At 50.2% G+C, this 25,217-nt stretch overlaps 13 protein-coding genes and 1 non-coding gene across 14 annotated transcripts; 9 read left to right on the top strand and 5 right to left on the bottom strand.

The window, feature by feature from the left end:
* Nucleotides 1-34: 34 nt before the first annotated feature.
* Nucleotides 35-1,405, top strand: RSC6 (Rsc6p; the record flags this gene model as incomplete). The annotated part of the gene is made up of 1 exon (NM_207954.1): nucleotides 35-1,405. One exon carries the CDS (start codon nucleotides 35-37, stop codon nucleotides 1,403-1,405), a length of 1,371 nt encoding a protein of 456 aa, NP_982601.1.
* Nucleotides 1,406-1,677: 272 nt separating this feature from the next.
* Nucleotides 1,678-3,216, top strand: THR4 (threonine synthase THR4; the record flags this gene model as incomplete). The annotated part of the gene is made up of 1 exon (NM_207953.1): nucleotides 1,678-3,216. One exon carries the CDS (start codon nucleotides 1,678-1,680, stop codon nucleotides 3,214-3,216), a length of 1,539 nt encoding a protein of 512 aa, NP_982600.1.
* An 82-nt stretch (nucleotides 3,217-3,298) lies between these two features.
* Nucleotides 3,299-4,903, bottom strand: CTR86 (Ctr86p; the record flags this gene model as incomplete). Its single annotated transcript, NM_207952.1, has 1 exon — nucleotides 3,299-4,903. One exon carries the CDS (start codon nucleotides 4,901-4,903, stop codon nucleotides 3,299-3,301), a length of 1,605 nt encoding a protein of 534 aa, NP_982599.1.
* Nucleotides 4,904-5,187: 284 nt separating this feature from the next.
* Nucleotides 5,188-7,956, bottom strand: PWP2 (snoRNA-binding rRNA-processing protein PWP2; the record flags this gene model as incomplete). Its single annotated transcript, NM_207951.2, has 1 exon — nucleotides 5,188-7,956. The coding sequence occupies one exon, from the start codon at nucleotides 7,954-7,956 to the stop codon at nucleotides 5,188-5,190; it is 2,769 nt and encodes a 922-aa protein (NP_982598.1).
* Nucleotides 7,957-8,138: 182 nt separating this feature from the next.
* MPP6 (Mpp6p) lies at nucleotides 8,139-8,606 on the top strand (the record flags this gene model as incomplete). The annotated part of the gene is made up of 1 exon (NM_207950.1): nucleotides 8,139-8,606. One exon carries the CDS (start codon nucleotides 8,139-8,141, stop codon nucleotides 8,604-8,606), a length of 468 nt encoding a protein of 155 aa, NP_982597.1.
* Nucleotides 8,607-8,715: 109 nt separating this feature from the next.
* On the bottom strand, nucleotides 8,716-9,534 carry YIH1 (Yih1p; the record flags this gene model as incomplete). Its single annotated transcript, NM_207949.1, has 1 exon — nucleotides 8,716-9,534. One exon carries the CDS (start codon nucleotides 9,532-9,534, stop codon nucleotides 8,716-8,718), a length of 819 nt encoding a protein of 272 aa, NP_982596.1.
* Nucleotides 9,535-9,669: 135 nt separating this feature from the next.
* On the top strand, nucleotides 9,670-10,071 carry TAH1 (Tah1p; the record flags this gene model as incomplete). The annotated part of the gene is made up of 1 exon (NM_207948.1): nucleotides 9,670-10,071. One exon carries the CDS (start codon nucleotides 9,670-9,672, stop codon nucleotides 10,069-10,071), a length of 402 nt encoding a protein of 133 aa, NP_982595.1.
* A 113-nt stretch (nucleotides 10,072-10,184) lies between these two features.
* On the bottom strand, nucleotides 10,185-15,149 carry AGOS_AAR053W (AAR053Wp; the record flags this gene model as incomplete). The annotated part of the gene is made up of 1 exon (NM_207947.1): nucleotides 10,185-15,149. The coding sequence occupies one exon, from the start codon at nucleotides 15,147-15,149 to the stop codon at nucleotides 10,185-10,187; it is 4,965 nt and encodes a 1,654-aa protein (NP_982594.1).
* Nucleotides 15,150-15,488: 339 nt separating this feature from the next.
* TVS1 (Tvs1p) lies at nucleotides 15,489-17,228 on the top strand (the record flags this gene model as incomplete). Its single annotated transcript, NM_207946.1, has 1 exon — nucleotides 15,489-17,228. The coding sequence occupies one exon, from the start codon at nucleotides 15,489-15,491 to the stop codon at nucleotides 17,226-17,228; it is 1,740 nt and encodes a 579-aa protein (NP_982593.1).
* Nucleotides 17,229-17,732: 504 nt separating this feature from the next.
* AGOS_t0017 lies at nucleotides 17,733-17,826 on the top strand. The gene is given in 2 exon segments: nucleotides 17,733-17,769; nucleotides 17,782-17,826. It is a non-coding gene; the product is annotated as a tRNA-Ser (tRNA).
* Nucleotides 17,827-17,906: 80 nt separating this feature from the next.
* BUD31 (U2 snRNP complex subunit BUD31) lies at nucleotides 17,907-18,353 on the top strand (the record flags this gene model as incomplete). The annotated part of the gene is made up of 1 exon (NM_207945.2): nucleotides 17,907-18,353. One exon carries the CDS (start codon nucleotides 17,907-17,909, stop codon nucleotides 18,351-18,353), a length of 447 nt encoding a protein of 148 aa, NP_982592.2.
* Nucleotides 18,354-18,788: 435 nt separating this feature from the next.
* HCM1 (Hcm1p) lies at nucleotides 18,789-20,150 on the top strand (the record flags this gene model as incomplete). The annotated part of the gene is made up of 1 exon (NM_207944.1): nucleotides 18,789-20,150. The coding sequence occupies one exon, from the start codon at nucleotides 18,789-18,791 to the stop codon at nucleotides 20,148-20,150; it is 1,362 nt and encodes a 453-aa protein (NP_982591.1).
* Nucleotides 20,151-20,541: 391 nt separating this feature from the next.
* On the top strand, nucleotides 20,542-21,873 carry RAD18 (E3 ubiquitin-protein ligase RAD18; the record flags this gene model as incomplete). Its single annotated transcript, NM_207943.1, has 1 exon — nucleotides 20,542-21,873. The coding sequence occupies one exon, from the start codon at nucleotides 20,542-20,544 to the stop codon at nucleotides 21,871-21,873; it is 1,332 nt and encodes a 443-aa protein (NP_982590.1).
* Nucleotides 21,874-22,080: 207 nt separating this feature from the next.
* AGOS_AAR048W (WD40 repeat domain-containing protein) lies at nucleotides 22,081-25,116 on the bottom strand (the record flags this gene model as incomplete). Its single annotated transcript, NM_207942.1, has 1 exon — nucleotides 22,081-25,116. One exon carries the CDS (start codon nucleotides 25,114-25,116, stop codon nucleotides 22,081-22,083), a length of 3,036 nt encoding a protein of 1,011 aa, NP_982589.1.
* Nucleotides 25,117-25,217: the final 101 nt, after the last annotated feature.

The raw sequence follows: 25,217 nt of genomic DNA, 5'->3' as shown, positions 1-25,217 counted from the left end.
CTACTTCACTGCTGCAGTAGGCTGTTTATCTACCATGAATCGAGCTGCCAAGCCGTCGCACAAACCCATGCAGCAGACGAGCCCTGCCCCTGTCACGCAGCCTACCGATACCTATGTGCAGCCGTTCCTCAAGGAGCTGATTCCCGAGCTGAAGAGCTTGGAGAGCCTACGTGACGCGGAGCGGCGCATGGACGTGTACATCAGCAGGAAAAAAATCGATCTGCACCAGTCGATTACGCAGTGGACGTACCAGAAGCAACGGGACTACTCCGAGTCGCAGTTCCTGCGTGTGTTCATCTCCACCATAGCGGAAAACCAGCCCTGGCAGACGAATAGCGACGATCTGGACCAGGGAACCTGGACGCTGCGCATCGAGGGCCGCCTGGTGAACGATGAGAACGTGCAGGTGCCCACGCGGCCGAAGTTCAGCACGTTTCTACAGAGCATTGCGCTGGACTTCCACGGCCAGGACGGGCGCGCCGAGGACGGCGACGGCGACCAGCTGATGGACGACGAGGGCGTGCCGGCCGTGATGCCGCAGAGAAAGTACGACATCGTGGAGTGGCACGCAGACCCCAACACGCCGGTCGAGTTCGACGGCCTCGACATCAAGCGCCAGGGCACGGAGAACGTCGACTGCACCATCACCATCCAGCCCAAAGGCTACTCCGGTGACCAGCTCCAGTACTCCGACGCGCTCGCGTTCATCATCGGCGTCGCGCGCGGCACCGTCCACGAGGCCATCTACTCGCTCTACAAGTACATCCTGCTCAACGAGCTCCTCGTCGCAGACCCCAGCGGCAACGCCAAGAGCACGCAGAACGACGACAAGATGGTCATCAAGGTCGACGCCATGATCGCTAAGCTCCTGCCGCCCGCCGCAGAGCCTCGCAAGTACCTCAAGCTCACCGAGCTGCCCCAGGTCGTCAACGCCCACATCAAGCCCATCCCCCCCGTGCGCATCAACTACACCATCCAGGTCGACAAGACCTCCACCTACGGCGAACTGGTCTTCGACATCCGCGTGCCACGTGTCCCGGTTAAGGATCCCGAACCGGCGTCCGCCCAAAACTCCCTTGCCCAACAGGGGATGCTGCTGCTCACAGAATTCAACACAGTCACCAGCCAGCTCGAGCCGCAGCTGGCAACCCTCGAAAAGAAGACCCAACTGCTCTCCCTGCAGCTCAGCTCCACAGCCAACAAGTACCAATTTTTCAATAAGCTTGCCGACGACCCGGTTCCTATGCTCAACGACTACATCAAAGCCACCTCCAACGCCCTCAAGGTCCTCAGTGGCGACGACGGCTTCGATGAGGACACCGTTAGAAGGTCCAACTTTTACCAAGAGAACGAGGCTGTTCTGTTTGAAAACTTGGGTGTCCTGCTCTCGAATGGCAGAATGTGACACGCTGTGGAACGATGGGTATGTAATAATGAAAGGGGCCAATGACGAGGCAAGCCTATAGGTATCCTTTGCTCCAGCTCTAGAATGATTGATCTGATTAGGTGTACTTTATAATCTATTAATTGCAACGTCAGAAGTGACTAGAATTCTTGACCAAATTTTACATCTGGCATTCGATGCGTTGAACGATTCACATAAATACCCCCAAGTGCTGCTGCTAGTCTCGCTTGTTGGCTCCTCAAGGTCGAACCAATTATCTTCCTATACAAACTATGTCTCAAGTTTACCGCTCGACTCGCTCGTCGTCGGAGGACACTAAATCGTTCGAAGAGGCTGTGATCCAAGGCCTCGCCGAGGACGGCGGGCTGTTCTTGCCTGCTGTGATCCCCAGACTCAGGGAGGAGACGCTGTTCGAGCACTGGGCGCACCTGTCGTTCCAGGACTTGGCGATGGAGATCATGAAGTTCTACATTGCGGACTGGGAGATCCCTGCGCCAGAGCTGCGGGAGCTGATCGAGCGGTCGTACAGCTCGTTCCGGTCGGAGGAGGTGACGCCGCTGCGCAAGAACGTGACGGGCGACGACGAGAACCTGCACATTCTGGAGCTGTTCCACGGGCCCACCTACGCGTTCAAGGACGTGGCGCTGCAGTTCGTGGGTAACCTGTTCGAGTACTTCCTGGAGCGTAAGAACCGGGACGTGTCTGAGGAAGAGCGCACGCACCTGACTGTTGTGGGCGCCACGTCCGGGGACACCGGGTCTGCGGCGATCTACGGGCTTCGCGGCAAGCAGGACGTGTCTGTCTTCATCCTGTACCCTCATGGGCGCATCTCTCCGATCCAGGAAGAGCAGATGACCACTGTGGAGGACGAGAACGTGCACACTATGGCGATCGAGGGCTCCTTCGACAACTGCCAGGACATCGTGAAGTCTATCTTCGTGGACGAGGAGTTCAACCGGAAGCACAACATCGCTGCCGTCAACTCCATCAACTGGGCGCGCATCCTAGCCCAGATCACCTACTACTTCTACTCTTACTTCAGAGCGACCGACGGCCAGCCGGGGCGTGTGAAGTTCATCGTGCCATCTGGTAACTTCGGCGACATCCTAGCCGGCTTCTACGCCAAGCAGATGGGGCTTCCAATTGAGAAGCTGGTCATTGCCACCAACGAAAACGACATCCTCGACAGATTCTTGAGAGAGGGTGTGTACGAGAGATCCGAGGACGTCACAGCCACGCACTCTCCAGCCATGGATATCTTGGTCTCTTCCAACTTCGAGAGACTGCTATGGTTCTTTGCCCGCGAGCAGCTTGCTCAGGGTGACGACCAAGAGGCTGGTTCAATTGTCAACAGATGGTTTGAGCAGTTGAGAGAGGAGCGCCGCTTTGACGTGCCAGAGCACCTCCTAGACGCTATCAGATACCACTTCGACTCTGAGCGTGTTGACAACTACAACACTCTCGCCAGTATCAGACACATCTACGAGCACGCTCAGAACCCTGAGAGATACGTCATTGACCCACACACGGCTGTCGGTATCTGTGCGGCGAACAGACAGATCGCTCATGACCAAAACAACGAAATCCACTACATTTCGCTTGCCACTGCTCACCCAGCGAAGTTTGCGGACGCTGTGAACGAAGCTCTCTCCTCTTACGATGACTACAACTTCGATGACGTTCTTCCAGACCGTCTAAGACGTCTAGGTGACCTTGAGAAGAGAATTAAGTACGTGGACAACACCGACGTTGATGTTATCAAATCTATCATTGAGGAGGAACTGATTAACATGGGCATTTACAATCCATAGATGATCTGAACTCTAGATGATTTATAGACTATCTAGTTAGCCTTCTAGTCCTATATACCTAATTCCAATAGTCAGGGGGGGCCTATGTCAAGTTTAAATCCATTTTGTCTTCTACTGCCGCACGTGGGTTTTTTGTTAAGCCAATTTTGCCGTCGGCGCCAACCTTCACCTCATACCCAGCTTCTGCGAGTACATCATCATTTACCGCCTTTTTGGCCTCCAGCTGAGCTACGAAAGATTGGTTCTCAGCGTTGTCTTCAAGCAGGAAACGAATACACATTATGCTTCGTTCCTTTATGAAGGGGTCATTGTCATCAATCACGCAGTTCGACAGTACTAACTCGAGACCGTGGAGCTCCCTACATTTGTCCTGGACCTCCCTGTTTTTGTAGGTAAGGAATCCCAGAATCTCTATAATTAGTGACTTGCATTCAGGAAAATTAGTAGATTTGATGGAAGAGGTCTCGATATTAATTATGGATTTGATTTTTCCTTCATCCTCAACCCTTTCATAATTGCTATTGTAGGCTTTAAAAGTCGCCGCCATGTTGGACTTAGCTTTGGTGAAGTTTATTCTCATGCAATGATTCTGGAGGTACCGTAAAGTGTTGATTAATACCTCCACGCCATTGTAAAACATAATGAACTTGCGGATCGATTCATACTTGGAAAAAACAGAAAGTATATCTAATACCACCAATAGTTTTTGGTGCAGTCTGCTTGCCTCAGCTTCGTCATCTATGCCCCGCCGGGTGTACTCCTCAACCGAACTAGCAGTACTTTCAAATATCCGGAAAGCCCATACCGTTATGGCAGTGAGCTGTTCTTTGTCCCACTTCTCAGAGCTGGTGACGACTAGTTGTGCAAACCTAAGGATTGTGTCGAAAGCCTCCCAGTTGTGCGATTCCAGTCTTTCCAAATACGGGCTAAAGGATGCATGCGTCACGAGGCATGACCAAATGCTCATCTGTATAGCACCAAGGCTGGAAAGGTTTTCCAAATCATGAGTTTTGTTGTCTATCACGTCAAAAAGCTCTGTATGGTTCTTGATGACTCCTTGGAGCATGAACTGATATACAATCTTGTCTGCATCCGGATGCTTTAGAAAGGCGAATAAGAATTCGTCGTCCCGAACCATGTTCAAGAAATAGAGTGACACTGGCAGCGCCAGGTCTCGGCTTCCATGTGCGCCGAGGGGATACCTCAGAGCCCTACACACATTTCCTAGGCTCTGCTGGTCAAACGTGGCGCTGGCTCGCGTCAGGTTGTACAGCAGCTCGTACGCCGCCTTGTGTAATGCTATTTCCATTTCATCGTATTGGCACTGCACCTGCGCCAGCAGCTCGACAACCCGACTGTGCAGCGCCAACTCCTGTGGCAGCCTTTGGTTTTCGACCGAGAGGTTCCGCCCCAGTAGTATCATACCACGAACCGCTCGCATCCGCAAGTGCCTCGGCTCTTTTTCTTCTACGCGGTCCAAATGGGCACCATTCAGGCAGTCACATATTTCCTTCCATATCGCTCTATCCTCAGAAAGCTCCTTTCTATAGTTGTGGTCCAGCGATGAGTTTCTCACAATAGGGCCCAGTTTTTCTAAAGCATCGGAAAGCCCTGTGAATTCGGCGCTCTCATTATTGACACTTTTCGCCAGAAGCCCAAGTTGAGCTACCTCAGATGGATGCGCCATGGCCGGGCTTTATAGCTCACGGCTCTGAGTGTTAATAGGCATCTCTTGACTGATCTTCGTGTAAAACGTTTTGAAAAATTGATCTACAGGATTAAGTAATAGCGAAACGACAGCTTCGAGTGAGACGGCCGAAGCTGGGCTCCCATTTTAGTCTACGAATCCAAGAGATTAATCTCGGCAAGGCCTTGCTAACGAATAGTTAATTATCTGTGTCTATAGTGCAATATATAAGGTGCGCCTGTCTGTTTTTGTGACGAGAATGCAATAGTGCTTCGTTCGCATGCTCATATTAGGTCTTCGTCCGAATCATCATTGGTCAGTGGAACTGGCTTTTCTTTGTCGCTAAAGCCCAACCAAGTCCCTTCAGTGTCAGAGAGCATTTCCATGTCCTCGTCCGACGACTCGTGCTCTGAATTCAGTTCCTGGTCGTCTGCGCCGAAGCCAGACATGGGCAGGCTGCTGTGCGTAGATGTCAGGAATGTGTGAGAATGCGTGTTGGATCTGGCCGCAGCAGCGACGTCCTTCGCAACCCTGCCGAGGAAACGCTGCACAGCCCGCAGGGCGGAAGCAAACTGGTGTTTATGTGCGACCATGTAATGGCCATGGGCAGCAAGTAGAAACTTTACCCACAGCAGGTTGAACTCCAGGTGCTGGGAATCCATGGCAAAGTCCCCAATGAACTTCAAGATCCTGGGAACATATACGACTGGTAGGTTGGAGCATAAAAGCGAGATGTGGTCGGGCGGTATGGCCTCGTAGACCTTGTTAATGAGGTACTCTTCGTTCAACCGGAACGCCATGACAGTGGCGTGCAGGTAATCGCCGTTGGCCAAAGCATCCAGAACTGCCTGTGGTGTGATATCTAGGTCGAGATCAAATGGGTCGAAGAGGACGCTGTCGTCGACAGAGTATACCAGCAGGCCCTCGGTGGATGCCGCCGCGAATGCATTAGCAGAAGGTGAAAAGCGCACAGCTGTGACACGTATCTCAGGCCGGACACGGCGCGTCGACATGTCACCGCCTCTACGCGAGCCGGGTAGGCTTACGTCGATGCGGTCCTCTAGGTCTGAGTTTTCAGCATCCTGATCAATCAAATCTAGAGAGCCTGCCTCAGTCATCTTGCTCGAATTCAAGAACTCCATGGTTCCATTCAAAGTCATGTTTCTGGAAACAATGAAACGTTTTATTAGCACTTCATTCGGTATGTCGTAGAGACAAATAGAGTTGTTGTTCCCACCTGCAACAATTGATAGACCGTCGAAGCTGTAGTGGATTGTTGTGAAATATTTGGACCGTGCCGAGTTCTTTGAGGTAAACCGGTCCTCTAAATGGCGTCCTGATATGATGTCCCTCTTGCAATCAATGTTGCCAACCTGCCGTGAGGTTTCAACGTCGAAGAATGACAGCTGACCATTCAGCGTGGAGACAGCGACCTGCTTACCATCAGGTCTCATGGAAATATCCAGCACATCAGAGTATGCTTCTATAGGCTCGACTTGCTGGGACCGCCCAAATATCGACCACACTCTTATAGTTTTGTCCCAAGAGGCAGAGGCTAGTATGCTATTTTCCCGGCTGAAAGACAAGCAAGAGACTGGGCCTTCGTGACCAGAGAGTGTGTCAAGCAACTGACCAGTCTGAACGGACCAAACTTGGATGTCATAATTGTCTAAAGATCCAGCACAAACAACTTCACCGGTCGGATCTGCTGCCAAGCAAGAAAACTGTATCCGTTCAGTAGCAGTGAATGTTCTGAAATTCCTAAATCTCATGAGGTCCCAGGCCTTAACTGTACCGTCTAGAGATGAAGAAAACATGATCTGCCCATTCTTTGCAAACTGCACGGAGGTGACAGACGATGTATGCTCCTCAAAAGTCGCAAGACAAAACCCAGATACAATATCCCAGATTTTAATCTTACCATCTTCCGCGGCGGTCACAATACGTGCACCATCTGGTGAATAAGCCAATGCATTCAATGCATCGAAGTGACCTTGTTGCTTCAATATGTAAGATTCTGATTGCCACTCATACACCAAAAGCTGGCCCAGTGTGCTAGACCCAAACGCTAGCCACTCTCCGGAGCGATTGACAGCCACTGTGTTCACTGCGTTCTGGCCCATGGAGAGTTGCTGGATAAAGGTGAAATCAGGCAGCTCGTACATGCGGAACTCTCCATTGCTAAATCCAACGATAAGCATGTTAGAATCGGCGTGGAATGCGGCACACTTGACCTTCGCATTTTTCGCGTAAAAGTAGTTCTTCTTGGTGATTCTCCAGCTGTACTTAGATAGATCCAGCTCTTCGTCTTCGTCATCCTCCTCTGCCAGAGCAGGGTTTTTAGTGTACTCCCATTGGAAAAGAGCGCCGTCCTTGCTCACCGTGTATATCTTTTCCTGGTCGGCACTGAAAAACGCCCCCATAACGTAGTCACGATGGCCAGCAAAAGTCATCGACGCTAGATCCTTCTCCTCCGCATTCACAGAATATATCCTCGCGGTCATATCCTTCGCGGTCGAAATAATGAACCGTGAGTCCCGCGACCATGTGAGCGATGTGATGTCGGCGAAATGCCCCGCGTGGACCCGGTAGCGCACAAAAGGCGCAAACTGCCGCTCAGCACTGACCCCTGGAGTCCGCCAAATCTGAAGAAACCTCCCACATGCCAGAGCAAAGAGCTTACCGTCTGTCGAAAACTTCACGTCGTTTACTTTGTCCTTAAAGTTGAAATGATGTATCACATTCCTCGTCTTTATATTCACAAGGATTGCCCGACCGTCCACGTCAACCGAAAGAAGCAGTGTACCCTGGGCATTGACGTCGATCCTCGCTATATTCCTTCTATGCTCATATTCAAAGGTAAACGACTTGTTACCAATCAGGTCAAACACCGATACCCTGTTGCCAACGGGCGAGAATAGCAGCGTTCCATCCTCCGAAAACACCACATTTCCCTGTCTGTATACAGTGCCTAGCAGATTGGAAAACTTGAAATCAGACTTCATCGTAGTCCAATGCCTTGCCTTGCTTGATCTTTCAGTGGTGTAGCTCATCTCATCTCGAATTAAAATTTTTCGTACCACCAAAAGAAACGATATCCTCGAGCTGCCATCTCAAGGATTATATAATATATGTCGAAAAATTGAGATATCCATCTCATCTAGAATGGTAGCAACTGTCATATTGATTGTGTTAGTATGCTCAATTAGTCACGACCAGTTACCAAACTCAAGAAATGGCGAATAATATGGCCAAGGAAGTATCCGGCAAACTTTCAAGCCGTGTAATGAACATGAAGTTCATGAGGCATGCTGAGCAGGCCGAGGAAGAACAGAGGGTCGAGGTAGAGCAGCGGAAGTTCATAGATTCTTCAGAGTGGAGCATCCCTGGGCGGCGCGAAAGGCTGCGACAGATTCCTACGCCGCGACCGGTTGTGGCGGTGGGACACACTGTTATCAGGACGATAGATGCGCAAGGCGGTCAGGCGTCTGCAACTCCCGGGAGAAGGAAGTTCGGTAGTACGCCTGTGGAGGCTGCCGATGCGAGCGGTTCGGAGACTCATACAGCGTCTACAGCGGAACCCAAGGCTGAAGACCTGGAAACACTGTGGAAGTCTGAAAAGAGGACAAAGAGGCCCAAGACTGGTGCCGCAGAACGCCCGGGGGGTGTCAAGAAGAGGAACAGACAGGGGGCGAAGAACTGATATGCATTCCTGCGGAAACACAGCCGACTATGTGCTATTAGGATGTGTTTTTGCGGTATCTAGTCTATGTACTATTTAACTATAACAATGTGGATTATGGTGGAAGGCATTATTTCTTGGTCTTCTTCGAAGCCGACCCTGCCTTCGCTTGGGACACAAAATCCCCCTTGATCAATGCGTCACGCGTGCATGAGTTAATGTGCTTGAAGCGGTCCGGGCCAATATGTACGCCGCCAAACCATCGCGCTACTGCCACGACGACATCCCATGCGTCCATGGTATTCAGTAGGTGTAGCATTCTGCTGCCGGCTGCTGCCTCGCCATCATCATCGCAGTCTTTGTACGCTACTCCGTTCTCCCCGTGTATACGCCATGCTGTCATTAAATGCGCGCATTTTGAGATCTTGTTGTCGGTCTTCAGTTGATCTATCCTGAGACAGGCGTCTTCTTCGGAGTTCACGTGCGCCGCGTATGCGATAAAGGTGGAGCTCCGATCCGTAATTGGATCGCTAGCGATCCATCCGTCAAAGGGATCCAAGTTCAGGTGTCCCATCCTCTCCGCCAGTTCATCGTCTTCTGTGTCGTCGTCCTGCGCGCCAAATCTCTCGTACAGCACATTGCTCAGCTCGCTGATAAAATCGAAAAGGCATACAAAGCCTTTGGAGTAAACGGATGCCATCAGCTCCTCGCAAACTGGCTGCAAATCACTCCGCTCGTATCTTTGAACTTTCTCGTGGCTGATCGATATCTCCAGGATGTGGGGCGGCTCTTCCGCAGGATAGTTAGAGGGAAATGATATTTGTATGGCGATCTCTTCATAGTTAGGAATCCTAATAAGTACTCTATTCTCGCTTAACCTGCTGAGATTCCCAGGGTAGATGGCATCTACGGCAGAAATCTCCTCTGCTACCTCCTCATTTAGTGCCATAAGGGTTTGAGATGAGTGTGTTCGGTTTTTGCTCGAGCGGTATTGTCCAAAGAAATGTGTATTACTTTGAAAAATGCAGGTCACTGTCTAGCGAGAACCTTGAACATTAACAAAGGAAACTGAATAGCTAAGCCCATGGTTGCCCCGGCTAGGAATTCAGACCATCTGAGGTCAAAGGGAAATGATCTTTACTCCAAAGGGGAGTACGAGACTGCGGTTCTGTATTATAAGAATGCCTCTTTGGCAGAACCTTCGAACCCAGTGCATCTTGCCAATATGTCCATGGCGCTACTCAAGCTGGAACGCTGGGAAGATGCGCTAAGTGCATGTGATAGAGCCCTAGAGATCATGAAGAAGGGGCCGGTGACAGACGACAAAATACTACAGAAAGTTCAATGGAGGAAGAAGTTAGCACATGAACACCTTGCTGGGACAGAGAGGGATATTAAAAGTACTGCCCAGAATGTGGAAGCACGGTACTGTGCTATTCCGATAGAGGAATTTGATGATCTACCGACAGAACTTCAAGAGCTCTAGTCTCACGCATATATGGTATGCAAGCATTGTGCTTAACTCTAATTATTAATACAAATTATGAATATATAACGCAGGCGGTATGCACTGATCGCATTCATTTATTCCGTTCTCCATTAAGTTGGATTATTATTTGAGGTCCTGATGTCGGAGTGAAATAGTATACGTATTCTGGATGGAACTGTATGGTCAAACCGCAAGTGGAACACCCTATCCAGAAGTAGCGGGCTCAAAAGCAGAGCAATAAAGAAAAACAGCATAATGATAAAGATGCAGGAGTATAGCCTAGTGATTCTTTGTCTCTTTCTTTTGATTTTTCTCGAAAATAGTAACGGCCGAATCTGGAACCCAGCTTTCTTCCAAAATAGCATGAATGAGTGAATCTTGTTTATATTGGGCACTAGTAGAATAGGAATTTGGAAAAATAAGAGTAGATGTCCAAGCACAAAGTCCGAACAAAACCAACTGAGCTCCATTACCTTTCTGACATACTCGCAGAGAGGTTCTAGCGCGTATCGCCAGGAAAACTTCTCATTGAGCCATAGACCGGACCACCAAGCAAAATTCGATTTCTCAGCGTATTTATTGTAGGTAAAGTCCAGTAACCCTATAATTCTCAAAAATAGGGACTCTAATAGCGTAACCACAAGGAGACTCATGATAATGAATCTCAAATTCCACCTGTATAGAACACATAATAATCCGAACGATGCCAGATGGGATAAAATTCCTAAACCATGGGCAATAGAGCAAATTACCTTCGGATATCCGGGCGCCGCTTTCCTCAATGTTAAGCTGCATAATATTGATACCATGCTTAGAATGATTAGCCATATCGCATTCAAAACTATAGGCATGGCAGATAACACAACAATTCGCATGACGACGTACCGAATAGTATTAGTACTGAATGGTACAGTGCTCCTGGAATTGATGAAAATATAGGGGATAAATATCATTAGTGTCCAAAGAGTCCTAGAGCAGACGCTCATAATTTCCTTCACCTTTGGAGTGCCCATTATTGCATTCTGTGAGCTCGTGCTTTTCAAATGTGAATTACGCGTGTATGAAATCCACGAATCAATATTTGCACCAATCCGGCTACTACTTAACCACCTCCAGTAATTTTTGTAATCCACGATGAAATCATTCCAAGAGAATTGGTTCGGATTAAAAATGAACGGCGACAATAATAATGATGATATGGTAAACCAAAAGTATATTAACACCGGGTCCCACATTGTTGTAGTAGCAAATAAAAGGACTAGTAAACAGCAGAACGAGAAGTAGAAGCTTTCAGGAGCAAACTTTGAATAAAGATTTGCATATGGGACTCTGATGACCGCCAATCCCCTGCCAGTAGCGATATATCTTGCTCCTCCGGCGTACAAATCATTAATAAGGGAGCCAGAGTATACTTTACAAACAAATATCTCGAACATTGGGGCGCCTGTTATCAAATGTTTCAGTATCCTGCGAACGCCAGTGCTTATGCTTTTCTCACTTATATCCTCTGCAAACATTGGAAAAGATGAAGCAGTAGAGACAACGAAAATGCTCAATACAGAACGGCGTAACCATCGAATCACAGGTTTTATATTGGCACAATTTAACTCTTGCAGTTCTTGGTGGGTCATATGATCATCACATATCTCGCTAGTATCGACAAGTACAGCAATACTCAGAATTAAAATCATAAATAAAGTGATAGAAAGGATAATGGAAACATTATTCAAGTAGTATCCCGGATGTGCATAGTAGAAACTTAGAAAACGGTCGAGTGGGAGATTTGAACACAAGTAAAAGTATTCCCTTGAGAGTATTTGCTCCCCCATACCCGCACTAATCTTAGTAGCGAAGTTCAAAATGGACCCAAATCCTAAATCACGGCCTTTCCCGCATTGAGTGTACTCGCAATGCTTAATCCTACCCCCACGTAATATGGAACTCATCCCAACAAAAAGGTCTTCGCTTAAGTGTAAGCCCTTTTGAGCTTTCGATACACCACCTCTGGTAGTGACAAATATAGCATTAACAAAATCAGGATGGCCATAGTGTAACTTTGCACCAATATACGAAAGGGTACGTGCAAAGAATGTTCCGAATACTTGCTCCTTTCCAGCCGCGAGATCTCCCAATACACCGGTTTTTTCAGAGAACACATGTTCACGGGAACCAACAATTGCAACCGGATTGAGAACTCCTCTGATATCTGTCTTATCCGGTACGTCATTTTCAAATTCACTCAATACACTTTTAATTTTCAAGCACTCTTCTAAGTAGTTGTCCTGGTTTGCATCGATCAATTGTATGTATTCGCCTCTCGTAAAAATGATGGCATGATTTTGGTTATCCGATTTTCCGTCCCCAATCACTGGATTTCCTGAAAGTCGTATTTTGTACCTTGGTTTCCACTTTCCATCCTCTGTAGTATCGCAATAGCCATCAATTAAGCTGCTATAGTAAACCTTTTTGCCGGTAGCGGGATCGTAGTCTTCGTCCACATAGGCAATTTGTAGGTTGGGAAATAAAGACATCAAGTAATCACGGTCCTCTAATTCTTCTTCAGTAAACTTCGCCATCCGTTGCATAGAGCAAACAATTCTGAATTTAGACAAAGCCATTTCGGTAGCCTCTTCGGTTGTACAATCTGTCTCATATTTGTGCAAAAGCGAAATAGCACCTTTATACTTCATAAAGCCTGATATGGTCCTGTATAAAGTTTGTGTTCTCAAACTAGCCCATATCCTTGTCCTTAGGGTATATTCGGGGGTATCTGTCTTGAAGCCCGCAAATGAGTATGGTAGGCTAAATAGCGCGCGAGTCGCACATGACTCATGATCACTCAATGCATTTGCTCTATTCGATGCCTTTTCATCATCATCATTGTATAGAGATCCAGTCTCTTGAATAAATGTTTTCCAGTCATCTGCGTACAAGAGCTTTAAATATTCCAATAGAATGACATGTGTACTATCATTTTCACCTTTGACAATGTCTTTAATACTCAAGATTATTTTTTCTTTGAAATGTGGAATTAGGACGCTAAACATCGGCATCTCCGATGTTGGGTATGGTTCCGGCATGGGACAAGATAGCGATTTAGAAAAAAAACCGAGTCGTCTTCGGGCTTCCGCTGATTTCTTGAATACGGTAGCCTTGATAGCTTTCGATTTTCTTTTCATAAAAATAGGAGGCCCTCGCAATTCACCGTTATCATCAAGTTCACATCTTAACTTTTTTATATGTTCAAAGGAAAGAATATGCTCTCTATACATAGAAAAGATGATTTCGTTCCACATTGTAGCGAAAGACAGACCATCATACACGTCACCTTTCTTCAATAGCAACCTCTCACAAAACTTTAGCGGTAACTCGAAGAAAACATTTTTCCAAGGAACACATGCTGACACTCCAAGATGAAGAGACCTGCACATAGAAAACACGGTGGTATAGAGGACATACCAGAGATAGGTATCCAAGAAGAATAGAACACAGTGAGTAATGATAAGTAAACATGTTAAAATCTTCCCGTGGTTTTCACAGATCCACTTCCCTAACCAGGCATCTTCATTGCAATTATCTATGCGGAGCATAAATAATTCCCTAATGGGATCCTTCACAGACAACGTCAAAAAGAAGTATGATTCGACAAATTTTGAAATGAATATTAAAGACCAAAGACCCACCGATGCAGTCTGTGAGTGTCTTGATAAATTGTGGATATTCGACGTAAACGGGTCACTTGCTGCCCTAGTGTACAAGTGTTTCAACGGTTGTAGAGTATAATAGACGACAGTGATTAAAGAAAAGCCTAGAATCGCCGTCGCTACCAGTAGACCCAGTGGAGTTCCCATAAAGTCCAAGTCAAGATAGAGAAGTACAACCGCTGGGACCGTATTAGCGATTACCGACATAGTCGTCACTAGGAAGCGTGTTACCATAGGTGTTGCGACAGGAGATCGCCGAGGAACAAATATCGCCTCCCCAATTAAGGCTCCAAGCGTAATACTAGATGCTAGGCCTCCAGCAAATGACATAACTAACAACACAACGTATATTGGGGGCGTGTTATCTTCGACGATAGAATAATCCTTTGTGTAGAGGGGCTGCACATTGAAAGCTAAGTAGTACCAATACACCGACAAGTGCAACACAAGAACCCTGTGAAAGTTGGTAACGACATGAAACCAGGTTCGGCGCTCGTAATACGTCTTAACAAGGCACTGGTTCCAGACAATCCTATTGAAAAACACGTAGTGCTCATCCGTGGGGATCATCTTCAAAGGCCCCACCCCCTTTACTGGCAACGTATAGATGAATGTCCTGTTCCAAAAACACTGGTTGATATCGTCATATCCCACCACACTCGAATGGTCTTTGCCCGATGTCAGCTGTGCGTAGTAGTAGTCGTATATCGGAGTGATGGCGTGGTCCAAAAACGGCCCCACTGTCTTCGCGTCGTGCAGCATGTTCCCATAGTAGTGGTTGCACATGATCGAAAAGATGTAGCAGAGAAGCTCGGGCATGAAGCGAACGTTGTTCGCCTCGCCCCATATTAGCAAGTATAGCGCGACCTGCGTAATGCGGTCGTCAAGCGTGCCGTACGCCCAGTGTGGCATCTCGTCCTCTCCATACACAAATTGGTACCATTTGTGGAAGTTGCTGTTCGGTCCAAACACATAGTCCGCGTACAACGTGTCCACCGCGCGCTCGAAGTTGTTGCGCTTGCCCCGCCGCCGCGACTGCACCAACGCCACAAAGTAATCGTAGATGTTTTTACAGTTGTCCTTCTGGAATTGGAACACCTCTTGCAAGTGCGTGAAGAGCCGCTGTGTTTCCTCCGAGTACTCCGAGAGCGCCTTGTTGCCCATCAGCTCCTGCTCGCTGCTGTCCTGCTCCCAATGAGAGTCCTTGTCTCGCGGAGGGCCCCATCGTTCCTCCACTTGGCCGTAATGCGCTCTTTCTGAGCCGCCGTCGCTTGTAGAAGAATAACCGCCAGTGTCGTAAGCCTGATCACTGGTCTCTTGGTCACCGGTCTCTCGGTCACCAGCACCGTCCAAGTATGCATTCTCTTCCATGCTTTACTCCGTCCTGTTTTGTTTCTGCAGCGTTGGTAGTGGCTTGCTTGTGTAGCCGCCGACCGTGTTTTTTGTTTATCCACGATGCTGGCTAGCCGCCCATCGGGGATCAGAAATTAGACAAAGTCGCATTTTAGAAAAACAGCGCAGCAGTGGTCTCAGTTTTTCCGGTTCTTTATACCGTAATAGGTAGCCCCTATATAGCAGAGCAGATGGTCTTGAGAACTACTCGAGCGGGCTGAGTAAGCAGCCTGTAGCGCTCGACGAGCCACCGAGCGAGGGGGTATATATGGGAGGAACTCAAAGGTCCGAGGTCGCACGGTGGCGCGGCACCATATCATGCGAAATCTTGCAACAGTTTATCTAACGGTGTTAGCCGCCGCGGTTGCCGCACAGCACGGGTCGCACAGTGCGCATGGCAGCACAGGGCAGTTGAATAACAACAGCATCCACCCTGTGGCGCACGAAAGCCACCACATGCACGGGATGCCGATCCTGGAGACGCAGCTGACGGCGGCGGAGCGGGCGTACTGGGAGCAGTACGATACAATGACATACTTCAACGCACCCAGCAAGCGGAAAAGGGGGTTGTGGATGCACGCGGCGGCCGTGGCGGGGACGGCGCTGGTGCTGTACCCGGCATCGCTGGTCTTGGCGGAGTCCGAGTCGCGCTGGTACTTGGTATGCCTGGCTGCCCACTGCCTGGTGCTGTGGACGGGGCTGGCGGCGCTCGCGGTGTATGCTGCGTCGCTACCGTCGACGCTGTACCCCGGAAATGTATACGGGACGCTTTCGTGGATCGTTGCTATTGTGTCAGTCTCGCACGCTGCGTCTGCCGTAGTAGTTCGAGCGGCAAAGTGGCTGGCCCCAGACGCAGCCCCCTACGCCATCCCGCTAGAGCTCCTCAGGCCAGAGCGCTCCAGCAGCTCGCACGAGCACAGTCAGGAGAGCATTGATGAACACGAGGCCAACGTTGGGAAAATGTACTCGCCCGGGGAGGAGACGGCAGAGCTTGCGCCAGACGTGGAGCAGGCGACGGGTGGCCTACGCGATGGTTACAGGCGCGAGCGCATGCAAGCGCCGGCGCTATTGCGCCACCCAATCGTGCAGCAGATGGCCGAACGCTTTGGCACGGTGTTCGGGGCGGTATACCGCATCACGAACTCGCTGCAGTTACTGCTCCTGCTCGTGTACGCTGCCGTTGGTTTTGCCATAGGAAATCGGTTTGCCCAGGGGAAGTACGTGTTTAACTTCCTGGCGCACTGGATAAAAGGTGGTATCTTCTTCCTGCTCGGGGTTCTCTCGCTTGCTCGCTACTGTGGTTTCGGCGCAGCGCACGGCTGGGCGTGGAATGCAATAGCATACAAGGCGCGTCGAGAGGACGTGTCCCGCTGGCGACGGCTGTTCCCGCAGGGCACCACCATGGAGGGAGTGGAGTCGTTCCTGATATTCTTCTACGGGTCCACCAATGTGTTTTTGGAGCATCTAGCAAACCCTGGCGGCCGGTGGGAAGCAAAGGATCTGCAACACGTGTCGATCGCGTTCATGTACATCGGATGCGGACTGTGCGGCCTGATTGTCGAGCGCCGGCTGGCCAGCTGGCGCTGTGTTGCAGCCGCAAGGGTAGTGGGCGATTGCGACGAAGGGTCCCCAGGATTTTCTCCAAATCCCTTCCCTGCGCTAACAGTATTCTTCACGGGGATCCTGATGTCGCAGCATGCGCAGGCTTCGGAGGTCTCGACGGTGATCCATGCCCAGTGGGGAAAATTGCTAGCGTATGGTTCGTTTTTCCGTATCTTCACGTTTCTCCTCCTGCTGCTGTTACCACGCAAGGGCAAGGGCCCAGCCCACCCATTTCCGGAGCTGGTGACCTCATTCTGCCTCGTATCTGGTGGTATGATCTTCATGGAGTCCACGGATCAGGTTATAGAAGCGCTGGAGTACCGCGGGCTAACGCCCATGTTCACCTTTAACCTCAGCGTTGGCACGACGGTCCTGGTGATGGCATGGATCATGTTGCTATTCAGCTGGCGCGATGCTATGTGCGCTCAAAGCAGTGCACACCGTGTTGCCCGCTAGCTTCCGATTTCCAATAGAATTTACGTTTTAAACTAATTGCTGTGTTTTAAGTGCAGAGCGTATATGCACCTATATCACGTGATCACTAATTATTATACGCGCCGCATCACGTGAACACCAACGCGCATAGTTTGCACAGCGCTAGCTGTGCAATTCGCGCGCTTTCCTATGCAGCCTCTCCTACTGGCGTCCTGAAAAGCTGTGGTCTGTCGCATTCTCTACAGGGCCCAGGGATACTTGAGCGGCCGCAAGCTGTACTGGCCGGCAAACCCTGCAGCTCGGCGCTCCAGCCTTTTGTGTCCACCAGCCACATCCATAGGCATTTCTCCCTAATATACATAGTTCATACCTTACTCGCCTCTCCATTTGCAGATTGCAGATACAGCTGCTGTACTCCCCCAGCCGCGGCTGCCTCGAGACGAGTCGCCGCAAGCCCGCTGTGCCCCGCTGTAGACAGCCCGCCATTCCGTGACTAACTCCCCGGTTGCATACTACATCAGTTAAGACACTATGGCCGAGTGGTTAAGGCGGGAGACTCGAATCTTTCAGAGGTATCTCTTGGGCTCTGCCCGCGCAGGTTCAAATCCTGCTGGTGTCGTTTTTTTGCTCATCTTTTTGTTCCTCTGCGAGGGAATTCTTAACGCGAGCAGCCTGCAGTGTCTCTGCTCCCTCCACACCATGCCACGTCCTCCTCGCTCGCCGCCCCCTGCCGGCTTCGACAAAGTAGAGCCGACGCTGGCCGCGTTTGCGGAGCAACTGCGCGACCTACAGGGCGTGTCTGCGCCACGTGGGCCGCGGGCCAGCGCCGCGGCCTGGCCCGTGTTCCGCGTCACCCACGAGCGCTCCCGCTATGTCTACACCATGTACCACCGGCGCCGTGCGATCTCACGTGCTCTGTATGACTGGCTTCTACGTCACCGCTACGCAGATCGCTACCTCATTGCCAAGTGGCGTAAGCAGGGCTACGAGAAGCTGTGCTGCCTGCGATGCATCCAACCGGGCGAGTCGCAATACGGCCACACCTGCATTTGCCGCGTTCCGCGAGCGGCTCTGGAACTACAAAGCGGTGCTGCCTTCGAGCAGTGTACGCGTTGCGGTTGCCGAGGGTGCGCAAGCACAGATTAGTATCACTTATATATTGTGTAATATCAGCTCACCACGTCAACACTAGGCGCCAACACGCCGAGTCGAGCTCATCGCGCTGGGTCTCGCTGTGTTTGTCCCGGTCTCCCACCAAATTTATTTTACGCGTCGGCCCCTTTGCCCACGACGCAGTCTCGCGCAACACCAACACAGACCACCGCCGCACGGAGGGAGCTGTGATAACGGGCTTGCGAAGATCAGGTTTTCCGGTACGTGAGAACGTATCTAAGGCACAAAGGGCTTTGGGCGACTGTGCGGACGCTTGAGTTGCGAGATACAGGACAAAGCTGTTACGGCGGCAACTGGTGCAGCACGAGCAGCCGAGGAGCGATTCTGCGCGAAGCGACGGTGAATTCGAGCCAGCTGGTAGCAGGAGTGCCGGATCGTCTATTTAGTTGCGACGGGCGTCGGAACAGGATGCACGTAAACGTTGCGGTAACACGCGACGCTGACGCGACGGCTGCTACGCCGATAGCACGGGAGCGCAAACGACGGCAGCCGCTGTCGCCAGAGATGTCTTCACCACTGCGCGGTAGCAAGCTGCAGCGGCGGAAGCAGACACTTGAGGCCGGTCCGGGTCGCGCCAGTGGGACACACACGGTGGACGAGCTGGCCGCGCAGCTGGAGCGCGGCTGCGAGCAGGCGTCGGAGCGGAAGCCGCCGTACTCGTATGCGGTGCTGATCGGCGTTGCGATCCTACAGTCGCAGGAGGGCAAGCTGACGCTGTCGCAGATATACCGGTGGATCTCGTCCTTCTTCCCTTACTACCGGCTGTGTGACGCGGGGTGGCAGAACAGCATCCGGCACAACTTGTCGCTGAACGAGGCGTTTGTCAAGGGCGGCAAATCGCTCGATGGCAAGGGCCACTTCTGGGAGATCAAGGGCAACTGTGAGGGCCGCTTCTTCCGCGATGGGGCAGAGTATACTGGCGCCGCGATTCGGCAAAGACTCCAGCGAGCGGGGGCCACCAGGGAACGCGTGGAGCCCGAAAATGAGCCCGTGCTATTGCCTTCACTGGCACCAGCTCCGGCTGTGGCGGTAAGGAGTTACGACGTATTTAAACGGAGGTATCGCAATCCGGATACGTTTGACGAGGCTGGCTACGCGACCGACCCAGAAGCACGCAACCACGAGGAGGTAGCGACCCCGGAACATCCCTCAGTAGCATCCGATGTGTCCTCTGAGGAGGGACCTGAGAGGCAGCGTACGCCGGATTCGCTGGATCACGAAGGTAGCTGGAATTGCATGGGGTCGACGTCAAATGAGACCCTGTCATCCTCTCCACTAATGCGCCGCTATACTTGCTCATTCAACACTTGTTTTGACCCAGCTTCGCCGGACGAGGGCGTACTTCTGCAGCCCCAATTGCTAGAGACCCCGCAGTCTCACAGTCCTCTTCAGACGCCTCGCGAGCAGCCAGCGTCGGCTGGCAAGCTGCACACGCCATTCTTCGATGACTTCTTCGGCTCCCCTATCATTCTAATGCCCGCGGGCACGCCCAATGGATATGTCGACGAGTCCGCACTCGACAACGAACGCCGTATCGTGCCCCGTTCCCCACGCAGGCCACTAAATTCCTCGGCGTCCAGCTCTTTTGGACTGCATCGGCCACAGAGCATACTAGAGGCTCCGCACATTTCTACAAGTGCCTTGTTCGGTGTAGATCTGTGTTCAGTATGGCGTCGTGCGCTCGGAGGTTCCGAAGACCGAAATGATTACGCTTCGCAGCAGCGTCTAGATATTTTATTCAAGCCGGCACCTGACGCTGACAGGAAATGATCTGCTATGATCACTGCTCTCTATGCTGAAACTGGCTTTTAAACTAGAGGTGCACATTCAGTTCCTTGTGTCAAGGAAGGAAAGGATAGAGGTTATTCCTAAAAAGAACGCGTGATCCACTTCTTTTTGCATTTGCAGGTTAATATCGATTCAATATCAGGCCATTGTATTCTATCTTCAGTCAATAGGTGTAACTATTAGTATTATTATAGTTAATAGTTTCTATTCAGCTTGATTAAACCTTTAGGTCATGTGGTTTTATGCTAGGAACTTATTTTTGGTGTTGCACAAGCTCGAGTAAAACTTCACCATCTACGGGACGGCACACTAAGCTCAGCATCACAGGAGTAACTGAGCCTGTCAAGGTAACCGGCTATCGAACATAGAAGCCATGAGCATACAGCCGGGACAAGTGGTCACCGATCCAAGTGACTTTGCAGGAACAACTATCCCGGAGTTGGCAGACCTTGACAGCCTGCTGCGATGCCATATTTGTAAAGACATGTTACAGACACCAGTGTTAACACAATGCGGGCATACATTCTGCTCACTATGCATCCGAGAATACTTGAACAAAGAAAGCCGGTGTCCTCTATGCCTGGCAGAACTCCGGCAGAATATGCTCCAGAAAGAGTTCCTAGTGGGCGAGCTCGCCGCATGCTACATGGAATTGCGCGCGCGGTTGTTGGAAACGGTACGAATACCTCCAAAGAAAGTAGCTGAGGTCGTACAGAATAATTCACCTATTGAGTTGGATTCAGATGGCGAAGTAGAGATAATTGAGAGCTGCACCGGGGCAGTGCCTGGCTCGAAGAGGGGATCACCGCAGGTTGAAGAGGTTGAGGCTGCCGCCAAGAGGCAGCGTACGAAACAGAATGGGATTCAATACATGCTACAGAAGAAGCCAAAGGCAGTTGGTGAGAAGGTGCCTTGTCCAATATGCAATCGCCTATATAATAAAGAGTTTCTGGAGCGTGTGCACTTGGATGAATGTCTTATGATGGGAACCCTGCGGGAGAGCGGAGAAAGTGATATCACTGTCATAGAGCAGCAGTCATACACGGCGGAACCAGATTCTAAAAACTCTCACGTTGCAGAAAGGCGTGGCGAGTCACCGGTAGATGAGGTTGTCACACACAAGGAGTCGTATTTGGGATCCGGGCTTCGAGTGACAAAATCGCGTCTTCCCAAGCTTCACTTCACCTCCCTCTCCACCAGTCAGCTAAAACAGAAGCTATCGGAACTAGGCCTACCTACTGCAGGATCACGACAACAAATGATTAACAGATATAACCACTATGAATTACTTTGGAATAGCAATTTCCTCGATTCTATCCAACCAGTTGGTGAGGGTGAGCTACGGAGAAGCTTATTAAGTTGGGAAGCCACGCGTAATACGGATACCCCCATATCATCTGGCGTGTCCAGCAGCATTACGAATATGCTAAAAACTAATAATAGTGCGTCCACGCTTTTAAAATCGTTTAAGACAGATAAATTTGATAAATCGGCATGGTCTCGACTGCATGGTAAGGAATTCAGGAGGTTAATCCGGGCAGCTAAAAAAAGTATGTTGGAACAGGATAGAGGTGAAGCCATTACTGCTCAGAATAATGAGCTTTCCACCAAAGCAAGTGTTGATATGGAATCTACTTCATTCAGAAATGATACGAATGATACTATAGACACTGTTACGGACGAGGTGCACGAGGATTTAAAATGAAAGCCAAGGAACTTTCTAGAGAATGCGTATTAGAGGGGTCGCTGAATAGGGATGAATATCTTTTATCAAGGCAAAGCTAATTTCTTTGGATATTTCCTGTGGCTGTGGCACCCTACTGTGTAAATAAAACTCATGTTGTAATAACTAAGTTTAGGTGTTCAGGTAGGTTTGGACAAAAAGACAGAAAGCGTTCTGCTTGCATTGGAGTTAGTTAGTCACCTTCTCAGTCACGAAAACTGTCTCCTTCACTATTTCCTTAACGGTTATCACCTCAACCGTGCTATTCATAAGCAAAGCATTTGCCGGCCTTGTAGTGCCATCGACGACCGTCTCTATAACGGTCTGGACTTGAGTGACGGGTTGCGGTTGATCTATTACTTCTAAAGCTGGAGTCTTTGGAACATTAAATTGAGCAGAGGTCTCAACTGGGTGCTGAAAGTCAACAATATCTTCCAAAAACTCTGTTTTCACTTCTACTTCAGTTTCCAAATCATCAACCTCATTGATATCAGGAGCCGAGTCCTGTTGCTCAGTAGACGTCAACGTATTTTCCAAATTGACAATGTCTGGAGAGGCATCATTGTAGGCCGTTTCTGCAGTTTCGATTACAATCTCTATGGGATCCACAGAGGAAGTTAAATCAGCAGCTTCAACTTCATATGTAGTCGCCTCATTAGGCACCTCAAGCGAGGTGGCGACTGATTCAATGGAGCTTGGTTCTAACTGCTGCTTTTCCTGCTCACTAAAGGTTTGAATTTCCAAGTTGTCGATCACGTCCGGCATGATAGCAATATTCTGCAGTCCATCGCTCACTGGCTGTGCATCATCAGCATAAACCATATTATTGTCCAAGTCTATATCATCAATATTTGGATCCAATTGTAGAACAGCCTCCGTACCATTTTCAATCAGCGGCAGATAGTCAGATTCCATATCTTGTTCCATTCCAGTTAATTCCGGGAATTCTAGGTCTGGATCCACAAGCAGCTTCTCTTCTCCAAAAACTACATTATCATCGTCGAAGATTTCATCTAAAGAAAGAGCGTTTTCCAATGTGAAGTTTTTAACCAAGTTTTCATCGAGGTATTCATCGATATCTATGGAATCATCAGGAATAACATTGCTACTATCATTTTTCTCTGCCTCCTTCAAAACATCACCATCATACAGAGATGCTGGTGGCGAGTCCAATTCTAGAACATCCTCTACTTCATCTTCGTCTTGTTTTACAATCTGCACCTCGGTCTTATATTGGTGGCTGTTCGCAACGGCTTGAAGCTCTTCCGTTGTTAATGTTTGACTCGCAGAGGACACCGATGGATGCAGGTCCGCAGAAGTTACAAGAAATACACTCTCGTTATCGTCGCCAAAGGTGGATGGTGATTCAATTGCAGTTTTGTATTCCGTTATTGTAGGTTCAGAACGTTCCCCGGTGTCTTCCGAGGAATAATCGCGCGCCGCGGTCACATAAGGCGTACTATCCACGGACGCCGATGGAGGTTCCGCTATGGCATCGACAAACTCGTCCTCGGCTATATTCGTTGACGAAGGGTTAAGAATAGCAGTCTTCTCTAGGACCACAGAAGCATCTGATCCTGTTGAGGAAGCATCTTCTGCGGCACTAGTACCCGTGTAAACATCGGAAACAGACATTGACTGAAGAGATGTAGAGATAGTGATAGCTGGAGTGGTCGAAGCCTCAATAGCCATAAACTTTGAGTCTACACTAGACTCCATAGCGACTTCTGAAGTAGCAGAACTTACGACTTCCGGATACTCCCCGGTATATGCTGTCACTTCTGAGAAAGTGGTACTGTTAGCATGCGGAAGAGTTTCTACTTCTACAGGTGAATCCACGCCGGCACTCTTAGCTAACGATTCAATAGTAGCAGCACCACCATCTAACCGATCGCCTGAGGCAACAGCATCTGTGCCCGAACGCGTGGAGTCAAGGTACCAGCCGCTAGTATCGACAGATGAATGCACGGTGTCCACTGCGGTAGTGGAGCTCGACACCACGTCACCACTCAAAGTGATTTGCTGGTTTAGAATGTCACTAAAGAACGACGTCCGCCTGTTTTCGGGCTTCCGCAAAGTATTGCTCACAATATTGTAGGCTTTGGTGTGCAGGCCATGCTGGTGGGCGAACCGGGCAAACAGGGCCACCAAAACAACAAGCACGAAGTTTGTGAAGAACTTGATGAGGTTCTCCGTTAGCGTCGTCCGCGTAGCAAAGTCCTCGGGAAGCTGCACTACATGCACAGTGTTGGCGGCAGACACGCTCACCAATAGCCTACTGTCTGGCGAAAACACTACCCGAGTAACGGCAAAGGTATGCACCTGCTTGAAGAACTTGGCCACACTGAAGTTGCGCAACTTCACGAGCGCCAGCGAGTTGTCGCTGCCCGCCAGCACCGCCAGCTGCCCCTTGGGGTCCACGTCCATGGACGTGACGCTCTTGAACTTCTTGGTGATCACGCACGTCCGCAGAATTTGCGTGTTGCCCTTCTTGAGGCTCAGCTTCGTCAGCACAATCCCGGTGCCCTTTTTCAGCGCCGCGGCGATCAGCAGCGTGTCTTCGCCGATGAAGCGGATCTTAGAGAGACTGAGGTTTTTGTCAAAGTCCGTCTTGCGCACAATGAAGTTGCCGGTCACGATCGAGATCACCTCCAGCGTCGACGCGGTGATGTACGCCAGCACCTTCCCGTCCGACGAGAAGTGCAGGTCCTTCACGTCGTTCCCCGTCTCCACCTCGTACGTCTCGCGCAGGTTGCCCGGGTTCACGATCCGAATCACCGTCGGAACCGCCGACGACGCGACCGCGGCCACCCACCCGTCCTGAGACATATACAGCAGCTTGGTGTAGTCCTCCGGGTTGTCCGACCGGTTCAGGTCAATCGCCCCCACGAACTTCAGGTGCTCGTTTTCGTACACGAACTTGCGCAGGTGATGGTTCGGCGCACCCTGCCGGATTTTCTCAGAGTTCTCGTTGCATCCCATCAGAATCACGTCCTGCGCCACGTCCAGGGTCGTCGGCGAGTCGTCGTTTTCGTCCAGCGTCAGTTCCCGGAACCGCTTGACGATCTTCTTCTTGCTGAAATTGATCTGCAGCGCCGTCAGCTTGTTGGGGATCCCGTGGTTCCCCTCTCCGCCCCCTCCCGTCACGAGCAGCGTGTTTGCGTTCAGGAAGCGCGCGCCGTACACAGGGTACCCAACGTTGTACAGCGTCGATTGCAACTTCATCTCTCCTGTGCCGTATTAACTCCAGTTATGCGCACTGCCAGCCTCGGTCTACTCCAAGCTCGATCTAAACGCCCTCGATACCGTGCGGGGTTGTCCAACTT

Source organism: Eremothecium gossypii, chromosome I (genome assembly GCF_000091025.4).
Source record: "Eremothecium gossypii ATCC 10895 chromosome I, complete sequence".
Lineage (NCBI taxonomy): Eukaryota > Fungi > Ascomycota > Saccharomycetes > Saccharomycetales > Saccharomycetaceae > Eremothecium > Eremothecium gossypii.
This window is presented reverse-complemented; position numbering and strand designations above follow the sequence as displayed.